The 27,760-nt window shown below is 43.7% G+C and overlaps 1 protein-coding gene across 1 annotated transcript; it reads left to right on the top strand.

Moving 5' to 3' along the window:
• Positions 1-490: 490 nt before the first annotated feature.
• On the top strand, positions 491-24,499 carry TRADD (TNFRSF1A associated via death domain). Its single transcript, XM_048870579.2, has 5 exons — positions 491-887; positions 6,948-7,098; positions 12,215-12,492; positions 15,154-15,346; positions 18,363-24,499. Exons 2-5 carry the CDS (start codon positions 6,957-6,959, stop codon positions 18,671-18,673), a joined length of 924 nt encoding a protein of 307 aa, XP_048726536.1. The 5' UTR covers positions 491-887; positions 6,948-6,956; the 3' UTR covers positions 18,674-24,499.
• The last annotated feature ends 3,261 nt before the right edge of the window (positions 24,500-27,760 follow it).

Genomic DNA, 27,760 nt, shown 5'->3' with positions numbered 1-27,760 from the left:
TTTCAATATTTCCCCCAAAACAGCATTACTAAATCTTCAATTGACCAAAAACCAAGTTTTGAGCAAATGAAAAATGTCGATAACCACTTTAATACAAAATTTAGGGGAGGATTTAAAAAAAAAAACTCATGAAAAATTAAAACAAAATTAAGGGGTCAGTGTCAAACCTTTTGAAACGAAAACAACTTCAAAAGCTGGAATTTCTTTCCCCCAAATAGGCTTGCATTTCTCACAATCCTGGTAATTTTTTGTGGCTCTTCAAAGAGGGCATGATTGGGCCCAAGACCAGGACTAGGGGATGCGCTTTTCTACAGCAACCTTGTGTGACTTGTGTGTTATATTTTTATGAAGAACATAAATGATTATACCTTGGTGCACAGTTCTGCATTCACTGTGAGGCATGGAAAGCCATTTCACGTCAGAGCAAAGAGATCTCCTGAAACAGACAATCCTAAACTCACTTGATTGGTTCACCGAGTCATCTGATGAGAGCAGACAATTCCTTCTTTAGCACTCAGTTACAGCCTTCTGCTGCTAACCCAGGCACATAGGACTGGCAAGTGCTCTGGCCAATAACATTGATTCCTAAACCTGAAGGGGAGGTACAACTCCAGCACACAGGGAAATGTACTTTCTCAGACATAAGTTTGATCTGAGCCTCAGTGATTTACCATCATGCCAGATTTTACCCTTTCTGTCTTTAACTCCTTGCTCCTGGTATTAGGATTACAGCAGTGCTAAACTGGGGGGGCTGGTTTCTCGCCTTCAGCTGCCTCTCAGTAAAGCCACATGACCAGGAGGAATTTTTAGTGACTCTTTCTTTGCTGCTCTGAACAGAGGCGGAAGTGAAGGGCATCTGAAAGCGTGAGAAGGGGTGTCTGGACAAGGTAAATTACTATGAGTTCTGGGAGGGTGGTTTTTTGGTGGGCGTGACATTTAATGTGGTTTTGCTGTGATCAATCAGCTGTGCTTGCTGCAAAGAAAAATCGGCTGCCAAGAAAGTTCTGGCTTCAGAGAGCTTTGCCCCAAATTCCATCAGCGTGAAATTTGCCACATGAGACCCAAACCAAATGGGGAATTTGTTTTTACAAACTGGTTTAATTTCAAATTAGCTCGATTTTCCCCTATGAAATCATAAATCAAGAAATAAAACCAAAACCAAATTGAAACAAGCAGATTTCCAGGGTCACCCACCCGTAGGCTAACTTTCTGGCCTTGGGGAAATAAGAGAGTTTCATCTTTTGGAACAAATATTTTGAGATCTATCGGTCTGACACCGGGGCTTGAGTCTTTCTGGTGCTGTGTCTATTGTTCATAAAATATAGGGCCAAATTAGCTGCTGGTGTAAGTGGGTGAAATGCTGTTGAAGTCAATTGAGTGGCACTCATTTACAGAGAATTTGGCCCAGAGATTTTAAAGCATGATAGGTAGTTATTGCACATGTGTGATATTGACCCAACGGACCTTTTCAGTCAAGGAAAAACAATGCTGGTGAAAATGGGCCAAATTAACAGCCCCAGATCTTGTCCATTCCACAGAACTGGCATTGAATGAGCAAATCCAGTGCAAACTTCTCCAAGCAGCCCCAGAACCTGTTTAACGTCTGTCCACCTGCTTTCAGAGGAACAGCCGTGTTAGTCTGTATTCGCAAAAAGAAAAGGAGTACTTGTGGCACCTTAGAGACTAACCAATTTATGTGAGCATGAGCTTTCGTGAGCTACAGCTCACTTCATCCACCAGCTGTATGTAGCAAGAGGTGGGGTTCAGTCTCCATGAATCAGTTCTTTGCTTCCTGCTGGCAGGCCAGCAATGCTAGCTGTGGGGTGGCTTTCTGAGAGGCATTTGTTTACTAGGAACTACGATGAGACTCCCAGAACTCATTTCACATGGGCCACTGAATTCAGAGAGATTTTTTTAAAGTCAACATGTGTTACTGAAGGAAGTCTCTGCCCTATTTTCACACTATATTTTTTCACATATTAGCAAACCAAATCCCACTGATTTTAATAAGCCATTCTGCGCTGTATTGCTGATCCTAATGGGTTTGCTAGAGTTGTTACTATGGCTACCTTTCCCTTCCTGAATCTGTGTATTAACAGGACAGGATTAAAAATATTTTGCTTGGACCAACTCCTAGAAAATGAAATACCACTCACTGTTCACACCTGCTGTTGGGATACTATGCCATTTGCTGGGATTATGGAAAGTTAGGATTATTACATTATGCAAAAGCTATTAACAGAGCATTCTGCTACAGGGAATATTATGTTGCATAGCAGGACTATTACTCCAAGTGAATGGCCTCTCTATAGGATCAAAGGGAGAACTATGATGATTCTGTTTGCATTTTAATCAGGGACCATCTTTTTGCTCTGTTTGTACAGCATGAAGCCCAGTGGGGTCCTGGTCCAGGACTAAGGCTCCTAGATGCTACAATAGTACAACCAATATGTAAAATAATAATAAAGACAAATAAGATAGTTTGATACCTAATTTACTATCCTGAAACACAGTGTGACAAAATTCAGGTCAAATTTCTTGTGTTACAATAACTGGAATGGGTCTCTACTGAAACTGACCAAGGCAAAGAACCGAGTCAGTGGTAGCATCATTTCAATTCAGTAACTAACTTGATATTTAAACTAAAAATGACAGCCTGTGTTAGTTTTTTCCTAAGTATGAACTGACAGGTTACAGATGCAAAAGGTAAGAGACGAGGCAGGAAAGATGATGAATTACATATTGTTCAGGTGTACTTGTGGCACCTTAGAGACTAACCAATTTATTTGAGCATGAGCTTTCGTGAGCTACAGCTCACTTCATCAGATGCATACTGTGGAAACTGCAGCAGACTTTATATATACACAGAGAATATGAAACAATACCTCCTCCCACCCCACTGTCCTGCTGGTAATAGCTTATCTAAAGTGATCATCAGGTTGGGCCATTTCCAGCACAAATCCAGGTTTTCTCACCCTCCACCCCCCCACACAAATTCACTCTCCTGCTGGTGATAGCCCATCCAAAGTGACAACTCTTTACACAATGTGCATGATAATCAAGTTGGCCCAACTTGATTATCATGCCCATATGGCCCAACTTGATTATCATTTGTGTGGGGGGGTGGAGGGTGAGAAAACCTGGATTTGTGCTGGAAATGGCCCAACCTGATGATCACTTTAGATAAGCTATTACCAGCAGGACAGTGGGGTGGGAGGAGGTATTGTTTCATATTCTCTGTGTATATATAAAGTCTGCTGCAGTTTCCACGGTATGCATCCGATGAAGTGAGCTGTAGCTCACGAAAGCTCATGCTCAAATAAATTGGTTAGTCTCTAAGGTGCCACAAGTACTCCTTTTCTTTTTGCGAATACAGACTAACACGGCTGTTACTCTGAAACCTGTCATATTGTTCAGGTGTACATACCGGGTGGGGGGGATTTTCAAAGTGCTCAGCTTTGGCTTGACTTCTATTTGAGCTCAGTGGCGGAAGTCTAAATGACTTTACTGAGCGCACAGGTAGGCCAACACGGAACGCTTCTGAGAATCCCACCCACTGTTGTTAGTAAGTCTTCTGGTCATGGAAGTGTGTTCCGTGAAAAAGATGCAAGGTCACTGGGATGACAAAGTGCTGCTTACCTTCAGAGTTGTTTTTGGCATCTACAGTGTAATTCCCAGGTGCCCCTGTGGAACTTGCATGTCAAACCAATCTTTTGTCCTAGGAGAAAGTTTAAAAATCCCACCAGCTGACTTGTGCTGAGAGCCAACATAAAGAAAACTGGGTACATGCTCTGTCAATGACAGCAGAGAGAGCCAGGATTAGAGCTGGGGGAATACTTTTGACTAACTGTAAAATTGCTGAAAAATGCTTTTTTCAGGGCACCAAAACTAATCGCAAATTCCGGCTGAATTCCCCAGAGAGCTTTGGCTGGAAAAAATATATGATTTAAAAAAAAAAAAAAATCAACAGATCTGGTTTCAACCATTTCAAATCAAATGTTTTGCCTTTTTGTTTTTAAACAGTATTTCATTGAAATGGTTTCATTTTTAAAAGCGAAACCAAAAAGTAAAAAACACCCAGAAAGAAACACCAAGCAGATTTTGTTTTGCGTTGAACTAAATCGGTAGACTCAAAATGATTTTTTTTTTTCAATTTGGAAACAAACCCCAAACAACTTCACTTTCAGTTTAAATTGAACCATTCACACTCCCCCCCCCCCCCCCCCAGTTCAGCCCCTGAACCAAAACATCTATTGCTTGTTCAACTCTAGGCAGGATACCACACTCCTTCTGCACCTTGTTTTTGTCTGGGGTTTTTTTTAGTTCTTTTTTGTGTGCGTGTGGAAGGTGACCTATTTCTCTGCAGTTTAAATCACACTCTTCTTTTCTCTTCCCTCCCATATACCTAGTTTTCTAGGAAACTCTCTCTCTTTTGCTCTCCCTCTCTTAGACACTAGGAGACAGACATGTACCTGAACCAGAATTGGGAGCATACAGAACCAGATCTGAACTTTGCAGCTTGGACTCATCTCCTGCTTTTGCTCCCCTCTGGGTGACAGTTTCACAAGCATTTACGTGACTTAGGAACACAAGTCCTTGGGATTTATACTCCTAAGTCACTCCAGCAGTTCTGAAATTTCCATCCAACATACACACAGATATATGCCTCTAGACAGATCAATAGATATTTCAGCACAAATCTCAGGACTGGTTGTTGTTATTTATATTTCAGCAGTGTCTGAAGGCCCCAGTTGGGGACCCCTTGTACAAACACATGCTAAGAGATGGTCCTTGCCCTTGCCTTTGCCTTGGAGAGCGTATATATCCCACTGATTAGCGTGTGGTACATGCCCCACCCACCCCTTGCACCCACGCCACAGAGGGTGAGACGCTGTTACAGCCCCCAGCTAGCAAGCCTGGCTCTTTAGTGTCTCCAGATTCATGGTCCCAGGTTCTATCTCTGGTGTGTTAGAAAAAGTTAAACTAGTGGCTACAGAAAACAAAAAGTTCAGTGTGCCTCAATCAGGTTATTATTAGATACACCCTCTCCTTTATGCATTGGCAGGGGCCGGACTAGATGATCTGATAGGAATTTTCCATCCCCAGCACCTATGATTTGGGGATTGTTTTGCCTGGAAGGTTTGTTGCACGTTTTTGTGTTTGGTATTAATGTTAGAATTAGCCAACCAAGCTATAGTAGGGATATGAATAAGGTGGGCGACTAAACAGTCTTATCATTTGAATATATACGAGACCTACCAGCCATCTCTGGGGAAGGCTGATAGAATACAATGCAAAAAGGAACTTTTCTAAGTATCCTGGTCATGCTGATCAAAACGCACCAGTGTGGAGACAGGATCCAAGTTGCAACTACATCCATTTATAAAACAGTCTGTGCAAAAGGAGGGAGCCTGTTGTGTCATTTGGAATTGATCCAGCCCCTCACTGATGTGGAGGGAGTATTTCCCCTGACCTCAGTTGGGGTTGGAGCAGGCCTCAACATGCCAATACTTGGAACATCCAGAACTGTCAGGTGTCATGCATCTCACGTGCGACTGACGTGATGAAGCTATAAACTGGCCACTTACCGACTCTTCAGACTGCCAAGTTTTCTTCATTTTAACAGAAACATGTTCACTTTGGAAACTGGGTCTGACAATGATGGAGAGATGTTATCAAATTTCCTCTCTGCATGGGGTTGATATTATCTGACTGGTGTTAATAAAAACATTGCTGATAGGTGAGCTTGTTCTTCAGTAGCTACGCCATGCAGTCTGCAACTGGTTCCTATCCTGGGCCATGCAATTGTTCATGGCTGAAATTGGTTTTGCTTTGGAGATGATTCCTTAGTATTTATATTTAAGGAGCACCTTCATAGAAACCCACCTTCTGAGGGCTTGGCTGACTACTGGGCCGCCCACCACACCTTGCTGCCATTGAATGGCTTTCCCAGCAAGGCACGCTGTAAAGCTAGGACTGTGGCAAGAAGCATACGCAGGGTTACAAAATGCAAACCTAGTGACAGTATCACAGGGAATTTCAGGATTATTTTAAGGGGATTTTTTGCATGACCTTTTATCAGACATTTCTCTAATTGAAACTGTCCGGGGGTAAATGTTTTAAAGATATAAGAATGTCACGACAGAGATTGGAAAATAGTAAATTCCCATCATCCTCCCATTCCAGTAATTCAGCCACGCTGAAAGAGAATTCAGTTCAGTTTCATCCCCTTGGCAAAGATGACTCGGGCTCTCCAAACTGGCTGACTTGGTGGGTTAGCCAAGCCTGGCAGCGTTTGCCTTCAGGACCCAGTGTGCTATATTCACTGAGCCAGGCTGCACCAGTGTGAGTTCAAGACACTGTATGATATAGATGAAGGTTTCTCATAGTGGAGATGAGAATACGAAGAACCAGATCTAGCCTCCTTTTTGCATTATCTAAAGCCTTGAAGTGAAATCCTGGTCCCAGTGAAATCAATGACCGTCCTGCCCAGTGCCTTCAATGGAGCCAGGATTTTACCTTTGGATATTTTTTTTTTGTGCAGAAGAAAGGAGCTGGGTTTAAGCACCTCTCATGCTCATTAGACCTGATCATTAGAGGCCTGATTGGTGAATTCTCAGCAGGTTCTCACCTTTGAACTCAGGGTGTCTCTGAACTAGAAATCTATCCATCGGGGGATTTCAGTGTAGGATACTGAACGACTCTTTCTTTGGTGCACAATGTTCTATCAATTTTTGCTTTAAGAGATAATGATTATAATTCCCTTAAAGGCTACACTTGCTTTGCCAATAACAATCTCATGACTGTTAGTGTTTTTTCTCTTATAGCACGTTTTCAGATAGAACAAAACCACCTCTGACTAACATCCTTGTTACAAACTTTGCTTTGCTTTGTGTGTGTCATGGCTGCCTCCAGAACAGACTGTGCTCACATACCTGGTATTTTAGGTGCTGAGGATGGCAGACAGCTCTGATCTCTGGATTGGCAGCGCTTATCTATTCCTCCAGTCGACATCTGAGAAGATTATCCTGCCCTCTCTTTATGAAAGCTCCCACCAGAAGTCTAGCGTGTTCAAGGCCCTCAAGTTGGCTTTAGCAGGTATGTGTCATTGCACTGAATACAAATGGAAACATCACAATGTCTTATTTCTTTACTTGCTACATTAATTTTCAAGGGATTTGGTGCTTGGAGAAAGGTGACAGATTCACAACACAGGGAATTTTTTAGGAATCTTAACTGCAATTTCATGGGTCATATCCCATCCTTTCCTATTAATTTCATTGAAGATTGTAGACTTCTCGGGGCTTTTACAGAGAAGTTCAAGCCATGATCTTCCAAGGCTTGAATTCAAGCACTGGGGCAATCAGAATCCTTGCACCTGCTGGACCACTTACTGTCCAATAATAAAGTTAATCCTTCTCTCTCCGTTTCATTGCAGCACTAGGTAAAACTGATGTCACACTGGTTAAATCAGAGCTCTGCACTGATAGCACCAGACATAGACATAGATAAGTGCACTCTGGATATATTATTAATAAATTATTTGTGCTACAATAACACCCAGAGGTCCCAAATGAGATTGGTTGCCATTGAGTTATGCTTTGTATAGACACATAGGAAGAGACTGTAAACTCTTCAGGGGAGGGACTGTTTAAATAGACAGGAAACAATGGGTGGGAGAAAGGAAGCATTAGTCCCATTTCACAGATGGGAAATTAGTGCACTGAGAGATTAGGATTCCAATAGGGCTACTCACATGCTTAAAATTAAGCAGCTGCTCAAGTGTTTTGCTGGAGAAGGATCAGAAAGCTGAGCACCTTGCAGGATTAAGCCCTAAGGGTTGTGGCTGAGTGGGGAATGGAACCCAGCTCCAATCCAGTGCCTAAGCCACAAAGCCATTCTTCCTCTCATATGATCACCCTTCCCAGTATTTCAGAGTAACAGCCGTGTTAGTCTGTCTTTTCAAAAAGAAAAGGAGTACTTGTGGCACCTTAGAGACTAACCAATTTATTTGAGCATAAGCTTTCGTGAGCTACAGCTCACTTCATCGGATCATCCCAGTATCTTAGCCGTTGATACACTAGAGGGAAGAGATCGCCACTATTCTCAGGTTCCAAATCGTTATCGTTTACACTTGGATCACAAAGTTAGCAGATTGCTTAGAGTCCAGATTTTTTTTTTTTTTGAACAATCATTGAAACCAAGACAGGACAATTTTAGCCCCTCCAATGTCAGTGGAGTTTCAACAGAAAGGAATTTGGTCCAGTCTAACTTTTCCTTGCAGCTGGCTACAACAGCTGACCCGACTTTTTACTCCTGGGTTCACAATTGCAGCCCAGTGATGAAACCTCACTTACCCTGCATTAGAAAACTAGACTTGTCAAGTGTGGGAAATTCTGGATATGGGAAAAATTACCAGTGAAAGAATACATGGGGCAAAGGACCGATAATTTGCTCTCGGCTTCCTTTTATCAAACATATTGAGCCAAATCCTTTACTGGTGTAAATGGGCTCAACTCCAACAAAGCCAATGCAATGGTGCCCATTTACACCAACACAGGATTTGAGCAACAGTAGAAGCATCTCAGCTGTGATCCTTTGCAGCATATTGACTCCCTGGATAACAATAATTTAAAACAGCTATCACATTTGTTTTCTCTCCCCATGATGAATATCTTAGCGTCAATCATTTACTGTACAACCAACTCTCCAGTGTGTCCTTTAGCCGGGTTTCTATAAGTACAACCTGCCTTTTCTCACCAATCTAATTATATCGGGCCAGATTCATTGGCACACTGCAAATGCTTTGTGCTCCTCCAGCGATACAAAGCAGCAGACAACCTGGCTTGATTGCCTGGTTAGGCCAGATTTATGGCTGCTTTGCATCACCAAAGTGGGGCAAAGCAGTCAGATTGTACTGGTGAATCTGGCCATATACGTGAACAAGAGCTCTGCCCATTTCTGTATTAATTGCACGACATTCTGCACTGTACTGCCAGACCTAAAGAAGGAATGAGACCTGGGTATTCAGAGCAGATAAGCACAAAGTCGTCTCCTATGCAACAGCCATAAAGATCATTTTACGCAATTCATTACAACTTTCCATGTTTGTACAGTACCTGTTCACCCAGATCAAACTCTTGTGCAAACTTCAGTTGAATCAGCCTCTTTGTACACCTGATAAATGGAATGAGAAGGCAGAGATACAGGGCAAAGGGCATTTATTTATCAGTAATAACAGCAAATTTGAATGCCTCTCCCCCCAAATGTCCCAGTCTTACAGCCGTTCCAAACTTCACCTTGTGATGCAACCAGTAATACATAAAGGATCTCAGTGGTACATCACGGCAGGGCAAAAGCCTTGTCATACACGTAAAACAAAGAGATCCTAGAGATGCCAGGGCTGAACTCGAGTGCTCTGGACTAATGAGGCACAAACAGATCCACTTTGACATAGGACATAGGCTGCTGAGCTGAGACACGGCACAGATATTTGTTACCTCAATATAGCTGATTGAAACCAACTGTGACAGGTTGGATCACAGAAACCACCTTGGGACTGCCAACTGATGTGCTCAGACTGTCCCTGAGCCTGTTTTCCCTGGCAGCTTAGGACTCCAGAACCTTGTCTTGTTTGAGACAGACACGCTAGCCTGCTACAAACACAGACCCAGGTCTGAACTACATCCCACAAACTGCAGGCTTAACTGAAAACAGCTTAAGAAGTGTTCCTGTTCTCAACACTCAGGTGCCCAGCTCCCAATGGGGTCCAAACCCCAAATAAATCCGTTTTCCCTGTATAAAGCTTATACAGGGTAAACTCATAAATTGTTCGCCCTCTATAACACTGACAGAGAGATATGTACAGCTGTTTGCCTCCCCCTCCCCCCCCCCCCAGGTATTAATGCATACTCTGGGTTAATTAATAAGTAAAAAATGATTTTATTAAATACAAAAAGTAGGATTTAAGTGGTTCCAAGTAATAACAGACAGAACAAAGTGAATTACCAGGCAAAATAAAATAAAACATGCAAGTCTAAACCTAATACAGTAAGAAAATGATTACAGATGAAATCTCACCCTCAGAGATATTCCAGTAAGCTTCTTTTTTTACAGACTAGCCTCCTTCTAGTCTGGGTCCAACAATCACTCACACCCCTGTAGTTACTGTCCTTTGTTCCAGTTTCTTTCAGGTATCCTTTGGGGAGGAGAGGCTATCTCTTGAGCCAGCTGAAGACCAAATGGAGGGGTCTCGCAGGGGCTTAAATAGACTGTCTCTTGTAGGTGGAGACCCCCTCCTCTCTCCTATGCAGAATACAGCTCCAAGATGGAGTTTTGGAGTCACATGGGCAAGTCACATGTCCATGCATGACTCAGTTCCTTACAAGTTGGAGCCATTGCCTACATGCTACCTTGAACATCCCCTTATGTGGACTGGAGTCTTCCAAGGTTCCATTGTCCGTTAAGTGTTTCTTGATTGGGCACTTAACTTGCAAATTCCTTTCTTAAGAAGCTGACTAAATGTGTTACTAAGGCTACTTAAAATCAAACAAGTACACAGCCAATATTCATAACTTTGAATATAAAAATGATACATGCATATGAATAGGATGAATACATTCAGTAGATCATAACCTTTGCAGAGATAGGTTACATGGCATATGTAGTATAAAACATATTCCAGTTATGTCATATATACATTCATAAGCATATTTCCATAAAGCATTATGGGGTGCAACATCACACCAACCCTACATTGAGAGGTGGGTGAGGGTGGGGGTTGACTTTGGCTAACTACACTGAGGTAAAAAATATCCTTGCCTTGTCTCCATTAGGATTTTACATCGAGTTAACTATCTCTGTGTAACAGATACATCTGTGTGCAGTAAAGACAAAGTCTCAGACAGAGAGGTTTTGGATATAGGGTTTATTTACACTGGCTGAGATTTTCAGAACGGCCTCAGGGATCTGGACACAGTTCCAAAATCTCAGCCACTATCTGGACACAGTTCCAAAATCTCAGCCACAGTTCCAAACACAAGGGAGGGAACAAGGGAATAAAAGGATAATTTCATTGAAGGTGCATGACTGAAACCTTACTAAGTGTTGGTCTACACTAGAAACTTTTGCCAGTACAGCAGTGTCGCTTTGGTGTAGCTAGCTGGGGGCTGTAACAGCGTCTCAACTCCTTTTAAATTCTAAATCAGTTTAAATCGGTGGGTGATTTAATGACATTTCTATTCCGGCAATAGCCCTAGAGTAGAAAGGTTATTCTGACAAAGTATTTTTGCTGGTATAGCTTATTTTGTTCAGGGAACTGGTATACCCTAGACTGGTGAAGCCAGTCTTGTAGAATAGCAATACTGGCAAACTCTTTCTAGCGTAGACAAAGCTGAAGAAGGACTGGGGTTGCAAGCAGGAAGCGCACAGGTAAAATGTTTTGTGGAATCTCACCTGTAGCTTTACCTCGACAGCAGTCTGGCCATGTGGGAGAGGAACACTCCCTCTTTAATCTCCTCTGAGGTAAAGTCTGCCTGCCCCGTAGTTAGATCTTAAAGTTAATTAATCAGTTTAGCATAGTTAGTTTCTCCCGTTGGGCTTGTGACACCAGCAGAATTACCTGTTGCTGACACCCGGTGCAGCTGCATATGGGTGGTTTAACTGCAGTTTGAGCACATAGCATTGTTACACTTGATTTCCCCGCTGATTTCAGCTCCTCTCTTTTCAGCAGATTTATTTCTTCCACTGCTGACCCCTGCTGTTACTACTGGGTAATCGTGCTGGTGCAGACAAAGCACCAGAGTGCACCCTGCGTTCTACGTTAGATATAATGTGAATGGTCTCTCCCTGTTGCAGGGAGTCAGATAATGCCCCCGTCTGTGAACTGCAATATTAATGGATCTCTAACAGATTCAGCTGTGGGGTAATTTGGACTGAATGCTTCAGTTCAAATGGGTTCCATGCATAGCACATAGTCAGTTAAAGCTTACTTCTTTCCTCCCACTTTCAAATACAAGCTCCCCAACCCAGAATAATTTATAATACAGGAAAAAATAAAAATAAATAAAAACAAACACACACAGAGAAAGGCTATCCAGGCACAGGTCTGTCACCAAAAGTTCGAGGAGACAGAGCGAGTCACCACCCAGGCAGAGCTCACGTGGACAATCTGTTTCATGGCAAGAAACTGACTCTGCCTGTTCTTCTGTGCCAGATTCCACCGGCGGCCTGCATGGCGTCGACATGCTCAAGGTGCACTGCAGTGAGCCGCACCTGATTATCCAGCTTAAATTCTGCATTCGAGAGAACTGCCGCAAATTCCTTCGGAGCTACCGGGCCGGGTTGTTCCAGGAGTCTCTGCAGAAACACCTCCAAGTCACCCTGTCAATGACAGCTGTACCTGTTCAAGTGGAGCTGAAGGCTGGCAGCGAGCAGCTGGACCACATGCTGAACGAGGAGGAGCGCTGTTTGGAATGTATCTACAACGAAAAGGTACATTAGAAGGAAGCATGGTCCAGTGATTAGGGCCCTAAGCTGGGACATAGAAAACCTGCGTTCAAGTCCCTGTTTTGCCATGTATTTCCTGTGTGATCCCAGCCAAGTCACCTACGGCCAAATATATAAAGATACTTTAGGACCTAAAGATGCAGGTAGATTCCTAGTGGGATTTTCAGCAGTGTCTAGGTGCATAACTCCCATTGAAACCAGTGGGAGTTTAGTGACATTTTCAAAAGTAAGGTGCTTTTGAAAATGCCACAAGACACTTAAATACCTTTAAAAATCTAGCTGTTAGCCTCTCTTGTGCCTCAGTTTCCCATCTGGACAATGGGGATAATAGCACTTTCCAACCATACAGGGGTGCCATGAGGGAAATACATCAAAGGATGTGAGGAGCTCAGACATTACGGCAATGAGGGCCAGGTAAGTACTGAGGATAAATAAATGACAGCCAGAATATTAAATATTTTGCCTGTAATACTTGGCACGTCTCTAGATCCTGGGGTCTCAAAGTGCTGAACAAGCATCTATTAAAGCTCAGCACTGCTGTAAGGCAGGAAATTCTATTATACCTGTGTATGGAGGGTAAACTGAGGCACAAACAAGTCTGAATTGCCAGATAAGTGAATCAGTAAGAAAACCCAGCAGTGCCACGTTACACTCATGAGACCATCTATTCCAATGTTGCTTTTGCCTCCCCTACATCTCCTTTGAAAGTAGCATTTGGAACAGTTCCTAAAAACTGGGGCAAGTACAACCACTATTCATCACAGGTTGTCAGCATGGTTTGAACTGGGACCTTCAGCACCAGGACGTAGACCTCTAAAACCTGAGCTGGCAGCAGTAGGAGGCTGCTATCCTTGATGTGGACCCACTCCAGTTGAGAGAGATGCAAGTTTTACATGTGTCATACCAGCAACTGGCTTTAATAGTCTGGCAAATGATTGCTAAGCATTCCTGAATAGTTTCCAAACCTTGCTAATGATATTAGAGGCTGCTGTTTTGGGATCCGCTTAGCTCACTAGAGTATAGGGCCTCTGAAATAGATTAAATAATTGAATTCTGTCTCCTGTTCCTTGCCTCTGTGCTGTCTTTAGATGCTTGTTTCACCTGGAATTTAATTTGCACTAGCTCAAAATGGTAACTATTAAACATCTTCAGTGTCCCCAAAACCAGATATCTGTTGTACCTGCTGGGGGTGAGTGCATCTCTGGATTGATTTTTTTGCCAGGAAATGAAAGGCAAACACGTCATTATGGGAGATAACAAAAGGCTATATTATGCATCCCGTCAGTTTTTGCCTGCTGCTCCTTTCCTAGTCTTTTTGCTGAATTAGCAGACAAGCCAAGAAAAGATGGATTCTTTCTCTGCTCCCAAAACTGACTCAATTGGTGTAAATCTGAAAAACCCAGCAACAGAGCATGCTCTCCCCTGTGTGTTTGTCCCCTACGCGGTACTAAGGACCATTAGCTAAAGGGAAAGACTCGTGCAGTGACTAATCTTCACTCTAATGTGTAACCTGGTGGTTAAAGTAGGGCACCAGGAGTCCGAACTCCTGGTTAACTCTGGTCAGGAATTTTTGGCCCGAGCGTCACACTGTTTCATTATAACAGAAAACAGGAAACACTTTGGTTTAGAACAGACAATATGATGTTTCAGTCAGTACTAAGTAGCTGCTGCTCTTAATGATTTTTAAAATAAAATAGAATATTTCAGCTATTAAATTACATCATATTCTGACACGAGACAAGGTGGTTGAGGTCCTGAAGAAAACAAAAGAGAACTGAAGAAGAGCTCTGTGGAGTACAAAAGCTTGTTTCTCCCACCAACAGAAGTTGGTCCAATAAAAGATATGATCTCACCTTCCTTGTCTGTCTCATACCCTGGGGCCAACATGGCTACTATGATACTGCGAACAACATATCATGACATGTCAGTAGCAGTAGTGACTTCTGACACGGAATGGAAAAATGACCAATAATAATATACAAATGAAAAAATAAATTAAAATAAATTTGGAAATGAAATTTTGCCATTTTGAAACAAAAGTTTTCCCCAATCACAATTATTTGGAAATTCTGTTTCACAAGAAATTTCAAAAAATGTTTGGTTTTTGTTCTGATTCAGAACAAAAATTAAATTGCGAAGTGTTGATATTACCCATGAAACAAATTCTGAGATGCAGCCTGCTCTATTCCTGGCCTTTTTTCCCAGGTCTGCCACTTACTCTTTGAGCCAGATCCTCAGCTGGTGCAAGTCAACATAGCTTCATTGACTTCAGTGGAGACTGGAGTTCTGGGTGCTCCTAGAATACAAGTATCTATCAGTAATGAGCTTCCCTCCACTTTATGATTTATTTATTGCGCCCTTGTGTGGGGAAAAATAGTATAGGGGAAAGTTTGGGGGAAAAGAGCCTTTTAAAAAATGAGGATTATTTAGTGCAAATTCATAGACTGTAAACCTATAAGGGACTATTAGCTCATCTAGTCTGTCCTTCAGTATATCAGGCCATAGATTTCATCCAGTTACAACTGTATTGAGCCCCGTAACTTGTGTTAGGCAAAGCATATCTTTCAGAAAGGCATCTGGTGTTGATTTGACAACTTCATGAGAAGGAGAATGCACCAGCAATGACTGGCACTGTTTGCCTTACAGCCCGACCGCCTGAGGGACGAGGAAATTGCAGAGCTGGAGGAATCTTTCAGGAGCCTGACTTGTCGACAGGAGAGCAACAACTCGACCCCTTCAAACAACTGCAACTCTTTGAACTCCTCATCTCTGCCTTATTGTTCTGGGGGGAGCTCTCTGCCCCCTGGAGCCACCTTCACCTTTCAGGAACAACAATTTGGTGAGTGGTTAGAACTGAGCTGTTAGAATCTTAAAGCCCTGGGTCTTCCACTCTTCAAACCATAAAGGAGAAAGTTTAGGGAAGTAAGGACTGTTTCTGGATGAGTCAAGAATAGAATTTCCCAGATTATGATCATGGGAGCTGCCATACTGGGTCAGACCAAGGCAGTCCAGTTTCTGACTGTAGCCAGCACCAGGCACTGTAGGGTATGTCTAGATTGTAGTGAGGAGGTGTGATTGCAGCAGGTATAGCCATACCCAGCTGGCTTTGACGGAGCTAGCCTGTTAAAAACAGCCACATGGGCTAGCCACCCGAGGACAGTCCAACCCAGGACATATTGCGCAGCTAGCTTATGCCATCGCATCTACACTACTCTTGTTATTTCAGCTAACTCATGCTGCAATCACTCCTCCTGACTGCTGCGTAGACATTCCCTCAGAGGAAGGTACAAGAAACCCCACAGTAGGCAGCTGTGGGATAGAATTTACCCTGAGGGAAAGGTTCTTCCCAATCCCATTAATGAGAGGCTGGTTTACAGTCACAGAGTTAAAGGCCAGAAGAGACCACTATGTCATCTAACCTGTCCTACCACGTACCACATGCCAGCACCCGCACACTAAATCCAATAACTGCTCTGAGACCAAAGTATCACAGCCCACAGGAGACTGAACTTTTACATGCTACAGGCAGAGAATAGGAGAGACCCAGGTGCACCAGTGCCCAAGGCCCCCACAATAGGAGGGAAATGATTCAGTGAGAGGTATCCAGATAATCCTGGCAAATGACCTGCACATCCACACTGAAGAGGAAAATCCACCAGTCACTGCCCGTCTGATTTGGGGGGAAATTCCTTCCCAATCCTCCAGATAATGATCAGTTGGTCTCTGAGCAAATGCACAGAAATCAGCCCGCCAAGCACCTGAGAGAGAGAGAGAGAGAAAGAAAATGCCTGGTGCCACCTTGGAGCCCTGGCCTGTGCCAGCCAGTGTCCCATCTCCAGCCATAGCCTTACCTGATGCTTGTGCCCTGACGCAGGAGGGTTTATATCCCTCTGCAACACACAAGTGAGGTCAGTCAGTGGCCTGGCTCAGCTCTGGGAACGGGAATAAATCACCTCCCAGGAGCGACGTTAAGTTACCCGGACATAAGCGCCAGTGTGGACAGCTTCTCCTGCCAACATAGCTACTGCCACTCGCGGGGGCTGGAGTAGTTTAGCCAATGGGAGAAGCTCTCTCCCCTCGGCTTCGGGCAGCTACATTAGAGAGCTTACAGGTGCGCAGCTGTATCGGGGCCGCTGTAAACACTCCAGTGTAACCGTGCTCTGAATGGACAAGTAAGAGGAAGAAGTTTCCATTTTCCGAGACAAATCCTTGCATGAAGGTAGGGCCCCTGAAAATGAAGGACGAATGGTACTGACTGGGGAGATAGCCATCCAGGGTTCCCCTCACAGCTCTGCCAGTGTACCCCAGCTGTGAGCTGCCGCATCCCCACTGTTCCAGTCTTGGCTCTTTCCTGATCAGAGATATTTGTGAATGGTCTCAAACTGCAATATGGGTTTGTGGGCAGAGCCCACCTGGGTCACTGTTGAGTATGATTTAGCCCCATATAAGGATTTTACAGGTAAAAAGCAGGGTGGGATCTGCCCTCCCTGATTCACTATTTCAGGAGTCAACAGATATAGAAGGAAGCTGAGAGTGTTTAGAAAAGGAACAGAGAAAAAGATCAGAAAGACGAGCCTGAGGGTTTTAAAAGGGCAAGGACTGATAGCATAAGGTAAAGGGGAACATCCAAGAGAAAAGTAAACCCCATGAAACAAACGTATAGTTCCGCCCTGGTGTGAGACAGCTTAACAATATGTGCAGCCAGGACTGGCCTCACGGGGGCACTCTAAACACATGGCTGCCTTGGACATCAAGCTGGAAAGGTTATTAAGTACAGACTCTCTCCCTTACACAGGTCGCTATCCTCTAGTCCTAAAAGTGGGTGCTAGATGCCCAAATCCAGAAGATGGCACATTTTAACAGTCACAAATAAGTTTCTACTAATTGCCACTTAGTGAAGATAGCACTGTCCTTTGGAATGACTGGACACGGAATGTTCATTAGTATAAATTGTGGACTTCAAACCCTTCCCTGCTCAGCAGTCTTTGTAAAACATGCACCCTGCTCTCTTCACATAGTCACTGCCTGTAGATCTAAGTTACCTAGGACGTGACCTCTCATATTCCCAGACAGGGCAAGGGGAGAAACGATTCTCAACAGTAATGACTCTTCTGCTGATAGCAAAACACTGATACTTCATTTAAAATCAACATTCAGGATGAATCATAAACACATACAAATTATATCAGGTCTGCTAATAATACCACAAACAGCAGCATCCCTTTATAGTTTCTATTACAACCAAAGGTACAAATGAAAAGCAACTAAGAAACGCTAAGAGCAATTACAGACTGTGCTTACAGAGATCCCCACAATCAGATATTGTATGGTGGATTAGCACTAATGTAAGAATCCGATAAGAACAAATTTCTATTGCACTGATTTCAAAATCTGAAATTTGTAACTGAAATCAGCTGGCTTTTTACCCTGGAGGATGTGGGGAAGTTGGTCACAGTATCAGCATTGCTGAATGATTAATGCAGGTCAGTTCAGTTGTCATGGCTTCCCTTTCCCGTATACGCTGATTTGGGTGTGTTTTCAGTGAGCACAGATCTCTGTGCATAACTCCCTCTTCATGCAGAATTTACTCCTTTAAATTCAATACTGTCACTGTGTGGCACAAGACGCACAATGCTTCTTCCGGGAGTGAGTTAGTGAAAACTCCAGCTAACAAAGGGTGGGTACAACTCCATGACAGAGTTTAATACATTACACACACACTAAGTTTTATCCTTTACCATACTGAGGTCTCTGCTCCACAAAATATTATGTAGACCTTAACATGGCCTTGCATTGTGTCAGTGCAGTGATGAACTGGGACCCCAACGTGTTAAGCACTTCGTGTTCCCTTTAAGCCAACAGAACACTCACGCCAGATGACCATCAAAAATTTGCCAAGCTCGTGTCGAAGAAATGGAAGCAGGTGGGTAGGTCTTTGCAGAAGAACTGTCGTGCCCTTCGGGATCCTGTCATCGACAACTTGGCCCACGAATATGACCGAGAGGGATTGTACGAGCAAGCGTACCAGCTCCTTCTCAAGTTTATCCAGTCAGAGGGCAAGAGAGCCACGTTACAGAGGCTGATTGCAGCCCTGGAGGAAAACAGTCTCATAACCTTAGCAGAGGAACTCCTGGGCCTCCACCCTAGTGAAAACGACATGTCATAGACCGGGGATGGAGAAGCCAGCAGAACTTGGATCTTGCCCGTTTCAGACAGTTTCCAAGACTCTTGCCAGCATCCCAGGAATGCAAAGCTCAGTTAACCACCATGGTATCCTACTAGCAGAGAATGCCCAAGAAAAAGCCGCTGTGCATTTACAAAGTCAGCCTGGGTACTGAATTACCACATTCATTGCACATCATTGCCAGGAGACAGTGCTGCTTACGGGCTGGGGAGAATGGCTTCCAACTGGCTCCCGGTCACTACCCCCTGGGGCGACATGTTGCAATGCACCTAACAATGCTACAGCCCAGGCCTACGGGATTATGCCAACATGGTGAATGTTAAAGAGCAACTGTGGTCTCAGGAAAGTCCTTTGGGAAACATTCTACAGGTGCTTAGAAATAATTCTGCTCATTGAATATAGTACACACTTGGAGGGATATTCCCGCCCCCTTCATTCTTCACAAATAAGGACATTTCATGTAAACAGTAACTCCTCCACTAAAAAGCTTGTCTGCTCTTTCCTTTCTCTCCCCACCTGAAGGCATCCTCGTTACTCTAAGAAAGTTTCAATTCTCCATGCTGCAAACAGCTGCAATGGAACAAACTGCAGGTGGTAAATAAGCAGGAAGAGCAGGTGAACTCTTCTTAAAGGTGTACTGCAATGTCAAAACCAACTCAAGCCCCTACCCACGTGCTGAATGACGCCTCTAAGCGGGATGCAAGGTCCATTCGTCACATCACCGGCTCTCTTTAAAAACTGTCCTTGGCATTGCTAGAGATGCCCCAGAATGCAGCACTCTGGGACATCACATACCAGGAGAGTCAGGACCCACACGACATCTTTCTTTGGCATGCTGAGATTCTGAGACAGCCAGGAATCAGCTGGGCCTGGGGTACCAGGTTCACATATTCTGGATTTCAAGTGTAAAGTTTGGAAAAGTACAAAAAAAGAGCTAGGGTCAACTTCTGCTCTCTGTTAGATCATGACAACCCCACTGGCTTCAGTAGGTGTGCCCAGGCTGTAACAAGAGCAGAATTTGTGCCTGAGCCCATAAGGAAATACACAGCAACATATAAGGGAGCATAAGCAGTCACGTATCACGTAAACGTGATCATCCAGCTTGCTTTTCTGCGACATGTTTCTTGTGGCATCCTGGCTGGTTTTTACTTATCTTTAGGCCTTTCATTGACTCCATTTAGCCTCCCCCTCCTTCCCTGATCATGGAATAGCAGATAGTCCATGGGGGTCATTTCAGATTTGGGGGGAGGGTGGATCTGCCAGTGTGTGTACTCATGTAAAGTTGCTTGCTCTACCTCTCAAGGGCAGTGGTTCGCCAATGGGCAAGAGCGGATGTCCTTTTAAACCAAATAATGTTTTATCCTATTCCTATAAGCACTTCTGTAACCTTTGGCTGAGACAAAGAAATTCCCTGATAAGGAAGAGCTCAGGCCTGGGATCCAGATGTAGGTTCAAATCAGAGTTCACAGGAATACCGCTCCCCACCCGCTAGAATGATACTATGTTTGTCCCGGTGGTATCCGAGTGCCTAGAAGAAACTGAGCCTGACCATTCAATTGGAACCTGAGACAGTTTGCCTTTGGATCTGATTCCAAATCACCAAGGTCATGTGTGTTCACGTGCAGGATTTGTTAATCCCAAAGAGGATATATGACATATAAAATTTGAATATGGGATTTTAGGGTACGATGCTGCTCCCATTATTTTGCAATTGGCTTCAAAGAGAGCAGGATTGGAACCTCATTTTGGGCCCGTCTCCACTAAGTCACTCAACATTCCTGCTGGTCCCCCTTTTTTTTTTAAATATCTATTTTTCAATTGCATTTTACAGTAATGGTTCTTAGAATACGAGATGATATGCATGCTGTCCTGTCACTTTTTAATCCAACATTCCTACGCTATTAGTCTGTAGTCTAACTTAACTGCATGCCCAGTCTTCCACTCAGATCAGTGCTAGCCACCCTGGGGAGAAAAACCTGCCAACACTCTGCAGTCAAAAATCGACCATTCTATTCCTCAGAGTCTGCCTTAAAGTCTTAAATTGCTGTTGCCATTTTACATCCATGGATGGAGCACGCATGAATTTACCAGCCCTGTGCTTTTTATTCCTCTACCAGTGCTAGTCATGTGTGTTCCCTCTTACTCACAGATTTCCTCTCAAAAGTGCATTAAGTGTTCGAGTTCTTGGCAGCGCATATAGGATAACATCATTTTCAATAGCATTCACAGGTGTCCTCTTTCAGAGAGGTGAAGTAAGAGGGTTTTCCAATGGCATGACATAATGGTGCTGTCAGGAGTATGCACAGTGGGTTAGGATCACTGGGAATGGCTGTATGTCCTAGCATCTTTTCATCAATCATTCCTTCTAGAATCAGCTGCCATGCCCTAGATATGGTGAATTCTGGCCTCAAACCAACACCTGCTTAACCTCCTATCCCACAGCTGTTCTGACCATGTGACTTTTAGTACCATCTAGCACTTTGAGCCAAATTCAGACCTAGTGTCAGCTGGTGTAACTCTCATGGAAGTCTCTGGGACAAATTCAGCATGTGATGTAATAGTACAGAGTAAGCTGCATTAATTTGGCATTGAGTAGCGGTCCAGTTCTGCTCTCACCTCTGTTCTATACCCGTGTGACTTCTCTGAAGTCTGTGGAATTACTCCTGATTTACACGGATGTGCCAAAAGAGTGTAACTGACACAATGAAGGGGAAGAAGAGGAGGTGGCAGAAGGAAAAGAAATTAACAAAAATGTGTAGAATACAAGAGTGGGGCTGCTTTACCTCACTCTACACTATGATGAGTGGAACTGGAGGAAGAGGGTCAGGTTTCAGGAGGGAGGTAGTTTGGTGAGACTCCAGGGGATCAGCCATATAAGCTGGGACCAGGCTCCTATACACACACAGTAGATTCTCTGCATGCAAGGCTGGCCTGTCAGCAAAGGTAGTAAAGTTCTGTTTCCTGTAACTCTGCCTGTCTGCCATGTCACTTATTGCTAATGAGGCACACATCTTCCTGCAAGTTGTTTTTCCTGGTTAACTTCCTTCTTCTTCTTTGGTGTGGTAGGTACACACATTTTTTTGCACATACTTAAATACCAAATAGGCACAAGTGGGATGCTTCTTTACCACTTACACCAGTCATCTAATGCCCACTTGTGCGGTGTACACCATGGTTTGCATCACTACTGAATTTTTCCCTGCACCTTGACACTGGTCCTATATCAAAGGGAATCTGTGAAGACATACCTGTGGTTTCCTTCAAGGTCAAACGTGCTATTATTTTGAATGCCACAGAATGTTAAACAAATAAATCAGCCTCACAAAAACAAAATAAATGGGCAAAATATTAAGCAAACAACAGAGATGAGGTCAAAGTAAATTCACAGGGGAAACTCCAATAGGGCTTTTTTTTGTGATACAGATTGTTTTTGTAGTGTTTGCAATGTCTCAGATTTGAAACAGGCTCTTTTCAGTCTGGCAGAGGGAAGAAGAGATTGATCCAAACAGGGCTTTAAATGCCTTGTTTTGGCATAGCTGAGCGAAAGGGTTGACATGGCTGTTAAAAGAGGAGGATGAAGTTTTAAATGGCCACCATGTCCACTTTGGCATAAAAACGTAACTAGATTTATATGCAGCGTTGTTGTAGCCATGTGGGTCTCAGGATATTAAACAAGGAGGGTGAGATAATATCTTTCATTGATATTACCTCACCCCCTTGTCTAAACTAGATTTATGACTTAAGTAAAACCAACTTTGTTTAAAGGTGTAATGAAAGAGGATATCAATTGGAGAGACAAGGTGGATGAGGTAATATCTTTTACTGGACCTGCTCCTGGTGAAAGAGACAAGCTTTCAAGCTTACAGAGATCTGAAGAAGAGCTTAATGTAAGCTCAAAAGATTGTCTCTCTAATGTTCTGGGACCTACACAGCTACAGCACCACTGCAAATATCAAATTGGTCATCAGAGGTGTGATTTTCAGAAATCAGTGAGAGTTTGGCATTCAATAGTGCTGAAAAAATCACACCCTAGATTAATTCTTCCACTTGAAGGAGAACAGACACTACGGTGGATGCTTTAGAAACCATGGTAGATGACAGAAAGATACCCCATTCCAGCTTCAGTCCAAACCCATGCCACATACTCATGATGGACTGATTTATAATCCAAGAGCTGCGAACAATTCCAAGAATAATGAAAAGTTTTCAGTATTGCCAGTCACAAGTGTTCAGAAATCATGAGATTTAAAAAATAATACATTTGGAGTTCTTTTTATTTGCTATCTGGTATGTGCATTTTTAGGGTTTTACATTTTCAACCATATCTCTGCAGTCATGAGGGCTAGAAACTTAAGGTTTGGAAGGTTTGGGTTTTTTTAATGTATGCTGAAATTCTGGTATAGTCACATGATTCCGGGGGCTGGGGCTTTAAGAAAAACACCAATATGAGATTTGTGATAAAAATGAGAGAGTTGGCAACACTGGGTTTTACAGCCAGGGAGTCTCAGAACCATGTCAAAATAACCCAGAAGTCAGAGGAAAACATGGCTGAGAACAAGATATATCTTGCACCGTTACTGAGAGGTAGGGTTAGAGTTGTGGGCTTATTCAAACAATAAAAATCAAAATGCTCAGATTTTGAACTACCAAGAGCTGAGGCTCTGTTAGAAAGAGGTGAGCGGATGATCTCTTAGACATTACCTGCGCCTCTTGCCTCAGCATTTAGGTGATAGAAATTGGAAGGGTCACCTTGAGATGCGGTGGGCCTCCTTGCTAGGATGGACAAGTCTTTCTCCAGCTTCAAAGGGGAGCCCAGAATATTTGAGCCTCAATCCCCACCCCATCCACACCCTCACACACATTCCACTTAAAATTTGAATAAAAAACATAGATACCATGCACGTGGCAATGAAAAGCATTTGAATGCTCTCAAACCGCTTGTTTACTTGGATTAGAAACTCTCTTATAAAAAGAAAAGGAGGACTTGGGGCACCTTAGAGACTAACAAATTTATTTGAGCATAAGCTTTCGTGAGCTACATCCGATGAAGTGAGCTGTAGCTCACGAAAGCTTATGCTCAAATAAATTGGTTAGTCTCTAAGGTGCCACAAGTACTCCTTTCTTTTTGCAAATACAGACTAACACGGCTGCTACTCTGAAACCTCTCATAAAAATGTGTCTTTGAAAGGATCATAATGTTTTGTGCCTCAAGCCACTGAGACATTAGAAAGACACAGGAAAGGGAAAGAACAGGGTTTCTTCACCACGAGCCAGGCCCTCAGAGGTTATGACTTCAATGGAGCTACTGCTTTAGGATCTGGCCCTGTGTCTTTTGTTTAAAAATGGGCCCAAATTTTGGGCAAGTTCAGGTCTGGATCCAAGCTTTGTAGGTTTTCCCTGTCTCTACTAAGGGCTAAACCATGGTTGAGGTTTCCAAGCCAACTAGGGGAATGAGCCACGCAACAGTTAGTCATTTCAATAAGAGCTGTGTGGCTCAATCCCCTAGTCAGGTTTGAAAATCTCAAGCTGAAAACTCCACCTATGGATTCCCTGGAAGTTCAGCTCCAGTTCGAGATTAACAGTTTGCAGCTCCAGTGCTGAGGGATTTCAGCGCTGGAGCATGTGCACCCAATTTACAGCAATTAACCTCAATAGTATTTGTCTTTTGTATCGGAAAGCATTTTGTTCTATTTTTTCTGACTTCTTCTATAAAGAAACATGTATTTTTGGTGAATATTGATATATCAGATCATATTTTTACAATGTCTTTAGAAAGCGAAATAAATTAGTTTGGCTTTCTTTGCCTCAGCTTTTATTTCTTACTCAATAAAACTTATTAAAAAGAGGAATATAATCAAGTATGGGATGCTGCAACGGTAAAAAGAAATGAGTGCATCATGGGGAAGCTCTGAGCGTATAACTGTCTTCACCGGCTCTGACAACGTATCTACCTGAAAGATCCTGGAGATACTTAGATTGTCAGCTCTTTAGGGCAGGGACTTTCTGTTCTGTGTTTGTACAGCAGCTAACACAATGGGGTTCTGGTCTGTGACTAGGGCTCCTAGGCACTGTGATAATACAAATAATAATATTAAGGAGAATCCTGCTGTCCAGAAACAGGGACGTGCAAAGCCCATGTGGTTTGGATTCTGGTGACAGCTGTGCAAACTTCAATGGTTTTTGGTTTGCAGGGTTGCTTCCTCACCCTCCCCCCCCAGTTAAATGCTCTGGTTTCACATCACAACCAAGTTCCGTGGAGGTTCCAGCTATAACTCTGATGGGCCTGTCAGCAAATATGACCAGAAATTGAGGTTTGTTACAAAACTTGAAGACAGGCAAGGTTCCCTTCATTTCAGTGCCATGATGTAAGTTGTGAGCTATCTGTCCACTTACATGGCCCTCATTGACCACAGTATCTGAGCATTTTACAAACGTTGGTGAACTTGTCCTGATAACATCCCTGAGAGGTAGGGAATGATCATCTCGGTTTTACAAATGAGAAACTGAGCCATGAGGAGATTAAGTGGCTTTCCCAAGGTCACACAGGAGGTCTTGGCAGAACCAAGAACTGAACCCAGGGGTGAAATCCTGTTCCCACTCAAGTCAGTGGGAGTTTTACCATTGACTTAAGTGGAGTCAGGATTTTACCCAGTCCTCCACAGTCCAATGCCTCAGCCACAGGACCATCCTTCTTCCACGTATCACGCTGTTCTAATACTAACCCCATGGATCAATGTATCGGGGTAGGAGCTCAGAGTGCAGGGCTCTCTGCCCGAGTGATGGATGAGAGTGATGTTTGATGCATCAGCCAGATCTGATCAGGAGCAGTTCCGGTTCTCTTTCAGTGGGGTAGGACTTTGCTCATTTAAAAGCTTCACATGCCAGACTGAGCCTTCTGCCCAACCTTGTCCAGTGACCCTTGAGGGACAAGATGCCATGCAGTGGGTTGGAGAACCAGTGCCAGCCCAAAGAATACCCTGTACAGCCCAGCACATATGACGGGAAACAGTAAATCTGCAAACAGCTCATAAAATCAAATTCTTCTTATTCGTTCCAGGGAGGCCTTTAAACAAGCCCAGCAGTGTGTCAATGTTAGCACGCTCTCCATGTGCTGAGTAACGGAGCTTCGCAAAATTCCTTTGTCTATCAAAAGCTCTGGGTGGATCTATTGCCCCTTTGGCCAACAGGCGGTGCTCCTCTGGGTCTTCCATCTGCAGAACACCTTGGAAAAGCCATGTACTATTAATTATCTGTACCGCAGTAGCACCGAGATCCCCTAGCTGAGATTGAGGCCCCCATGGTGCTAGAAGCTATATGCTCACATTACAAAAATATGACAGTCTCGGCCTCAGAGCACACGACACGAGACAGCTGGAGAAAAAAAATGATTAGGGGTCTAGAACACATGACTTATGAGGAGAGGCTGAGGGAGCTGGGATTGTTTAGTCTGCGGAAGAGAAGAATGAGGGGGGATTTGATAGCTGCTTTCAACTACCTGAAAGGGGGTTCCAAAGAGGATGGCTCTAGACTGTTCTCAGTGGTAGCAGATGACAGAACGAGGAGTAATGGTCTCAAGTTGCAGTGGGGGAGGTTTAGATTGGATATTAGGAAAAACTTTTTCACTAAGAGGGTGGTGAAACACTGGAATGCGTTACCTAGGGAGGTGGTAGAATCTCCTTCCTTAGAGGTTTTTAAGGTCAGGCTTGACAAAGCCCTGGCTGGGATGATTTAACTGGGAATTGGTCCTGCTTCGAGCAGGGGGTTGGACTAGATGACCTTCTGGGGTCCCTTCCAACCCTGATATTCTATGATTCTATGAAAACAGACACATGGGAGCGGGGAACAAGGTACAAGGGAAACAATGAATAGGTAACAGTGTCAGGAGACAGGGGTCCACCCATGGCAACTGTTCCTCTCCTTACCTTCCAGGCCCCACTGCATGGGTCTCGAAACAGCAGCAGCAGCTACCCACAGAGGAGAGTTAATACTTAGGAGGCTCCCTGTTTATCTTCATCCTGTGGAAGGAAGCAAAGGGACAGGGAGGCCCCAAAACTCACAGGAGGGGAGGAGCAGCGAGTCTATGGCATGCTTCCGTGTCCACTCTGGGTGGCTGGGGCCCAGAGGGAGCATTGTAAAAGTAGGGGCAGAGCTAGGGAGCTGCTGCTCTGTGTGGTAGGTCTTGCCTTCTTCCACAAGTGGCTGGCTTCAGGCTGGAAATGCAATGCAGTATCCAGCCAGGTATCAGACCCCAGGGCAGACTCCCAGCATGGCTGTCTATATCCCCTGGGGCAAAATGAAAATTAGGCACAGCCCTTTCTCTGACTCACAGCTCAGTTCTGCTCCCGCTGGGATCAGTGGGAAGTTTGCCATTCCACAGGGAAAGAATAAGGCCAGGAATGCTAAAGGCTGGGGGAGGGTTGCCTTGATCACATTACTTCTTAATAAGCTGTTCTGTTTCAACGGACTAACTAGTAGCTGAAGTTGACCAGTTGTACCTGTCCCCATTAGAAAGCTTTACGGGATATCACCTTTACATCTGTGTGGTCGGTATTGCTGGTGAAAATGCTTTGGTGGAAATTATTGTTCCTTTTTTTTTTTAAACCAAAAAATTGGGGGTTTTGGACCATATGAACGTTTTTTAAAAAACGGTATCCTTCCAAATTTTCTGTTTTGTCAAAAATGAAAAAGTACTGCTACTAATAAATACTTCTCATGCTCCCTACCTCTTCTGTAGCACTTTTCATCAGTAAATCTCAAAGCGCTCCACACGGGAAGTCAGTATTCTGATCCCCATTTTACAGATGGGGAAACTGAGGCACAAGGAGACCACATAACTCGCCCACGGTCATTCAGCAGGCCGGTGTGAGTACATGAATTTAGATGCCATTCTGAAGTAATGGTTTTGGTTTAATTCCATTTGATTCAAATCAAAAGGGAAAATGGATTTTCATGGGTTTTGGTCCCTCATTCCATGGAGTCCCCTGCATTTTTTTTTCCCCTACTGGAGAAACCAAAACCAAAACGTCAATTTTTTTTTCTCTTTTTCATTTGAATCCAACTGAATCTAAA

This window comes from Caretta caretta, chromosome 12, assembly GCF_965140235.1.
Source record: "Caretta caretta isolate rCarCar2 chromosome 12, rCarCar1.hap1, whole genome shotgun sequence".
Lineage (NCBI taxonomy): Eukaryota > Metazoa > Chordata > Testudines > Cheloniidae > Caretta > Caretta caretta.
The sequence above is the reverse complement of the archived record's forward strand: the minus strand, read 5'-3'. Positions and strand labels throughout refer to the sequence as shown.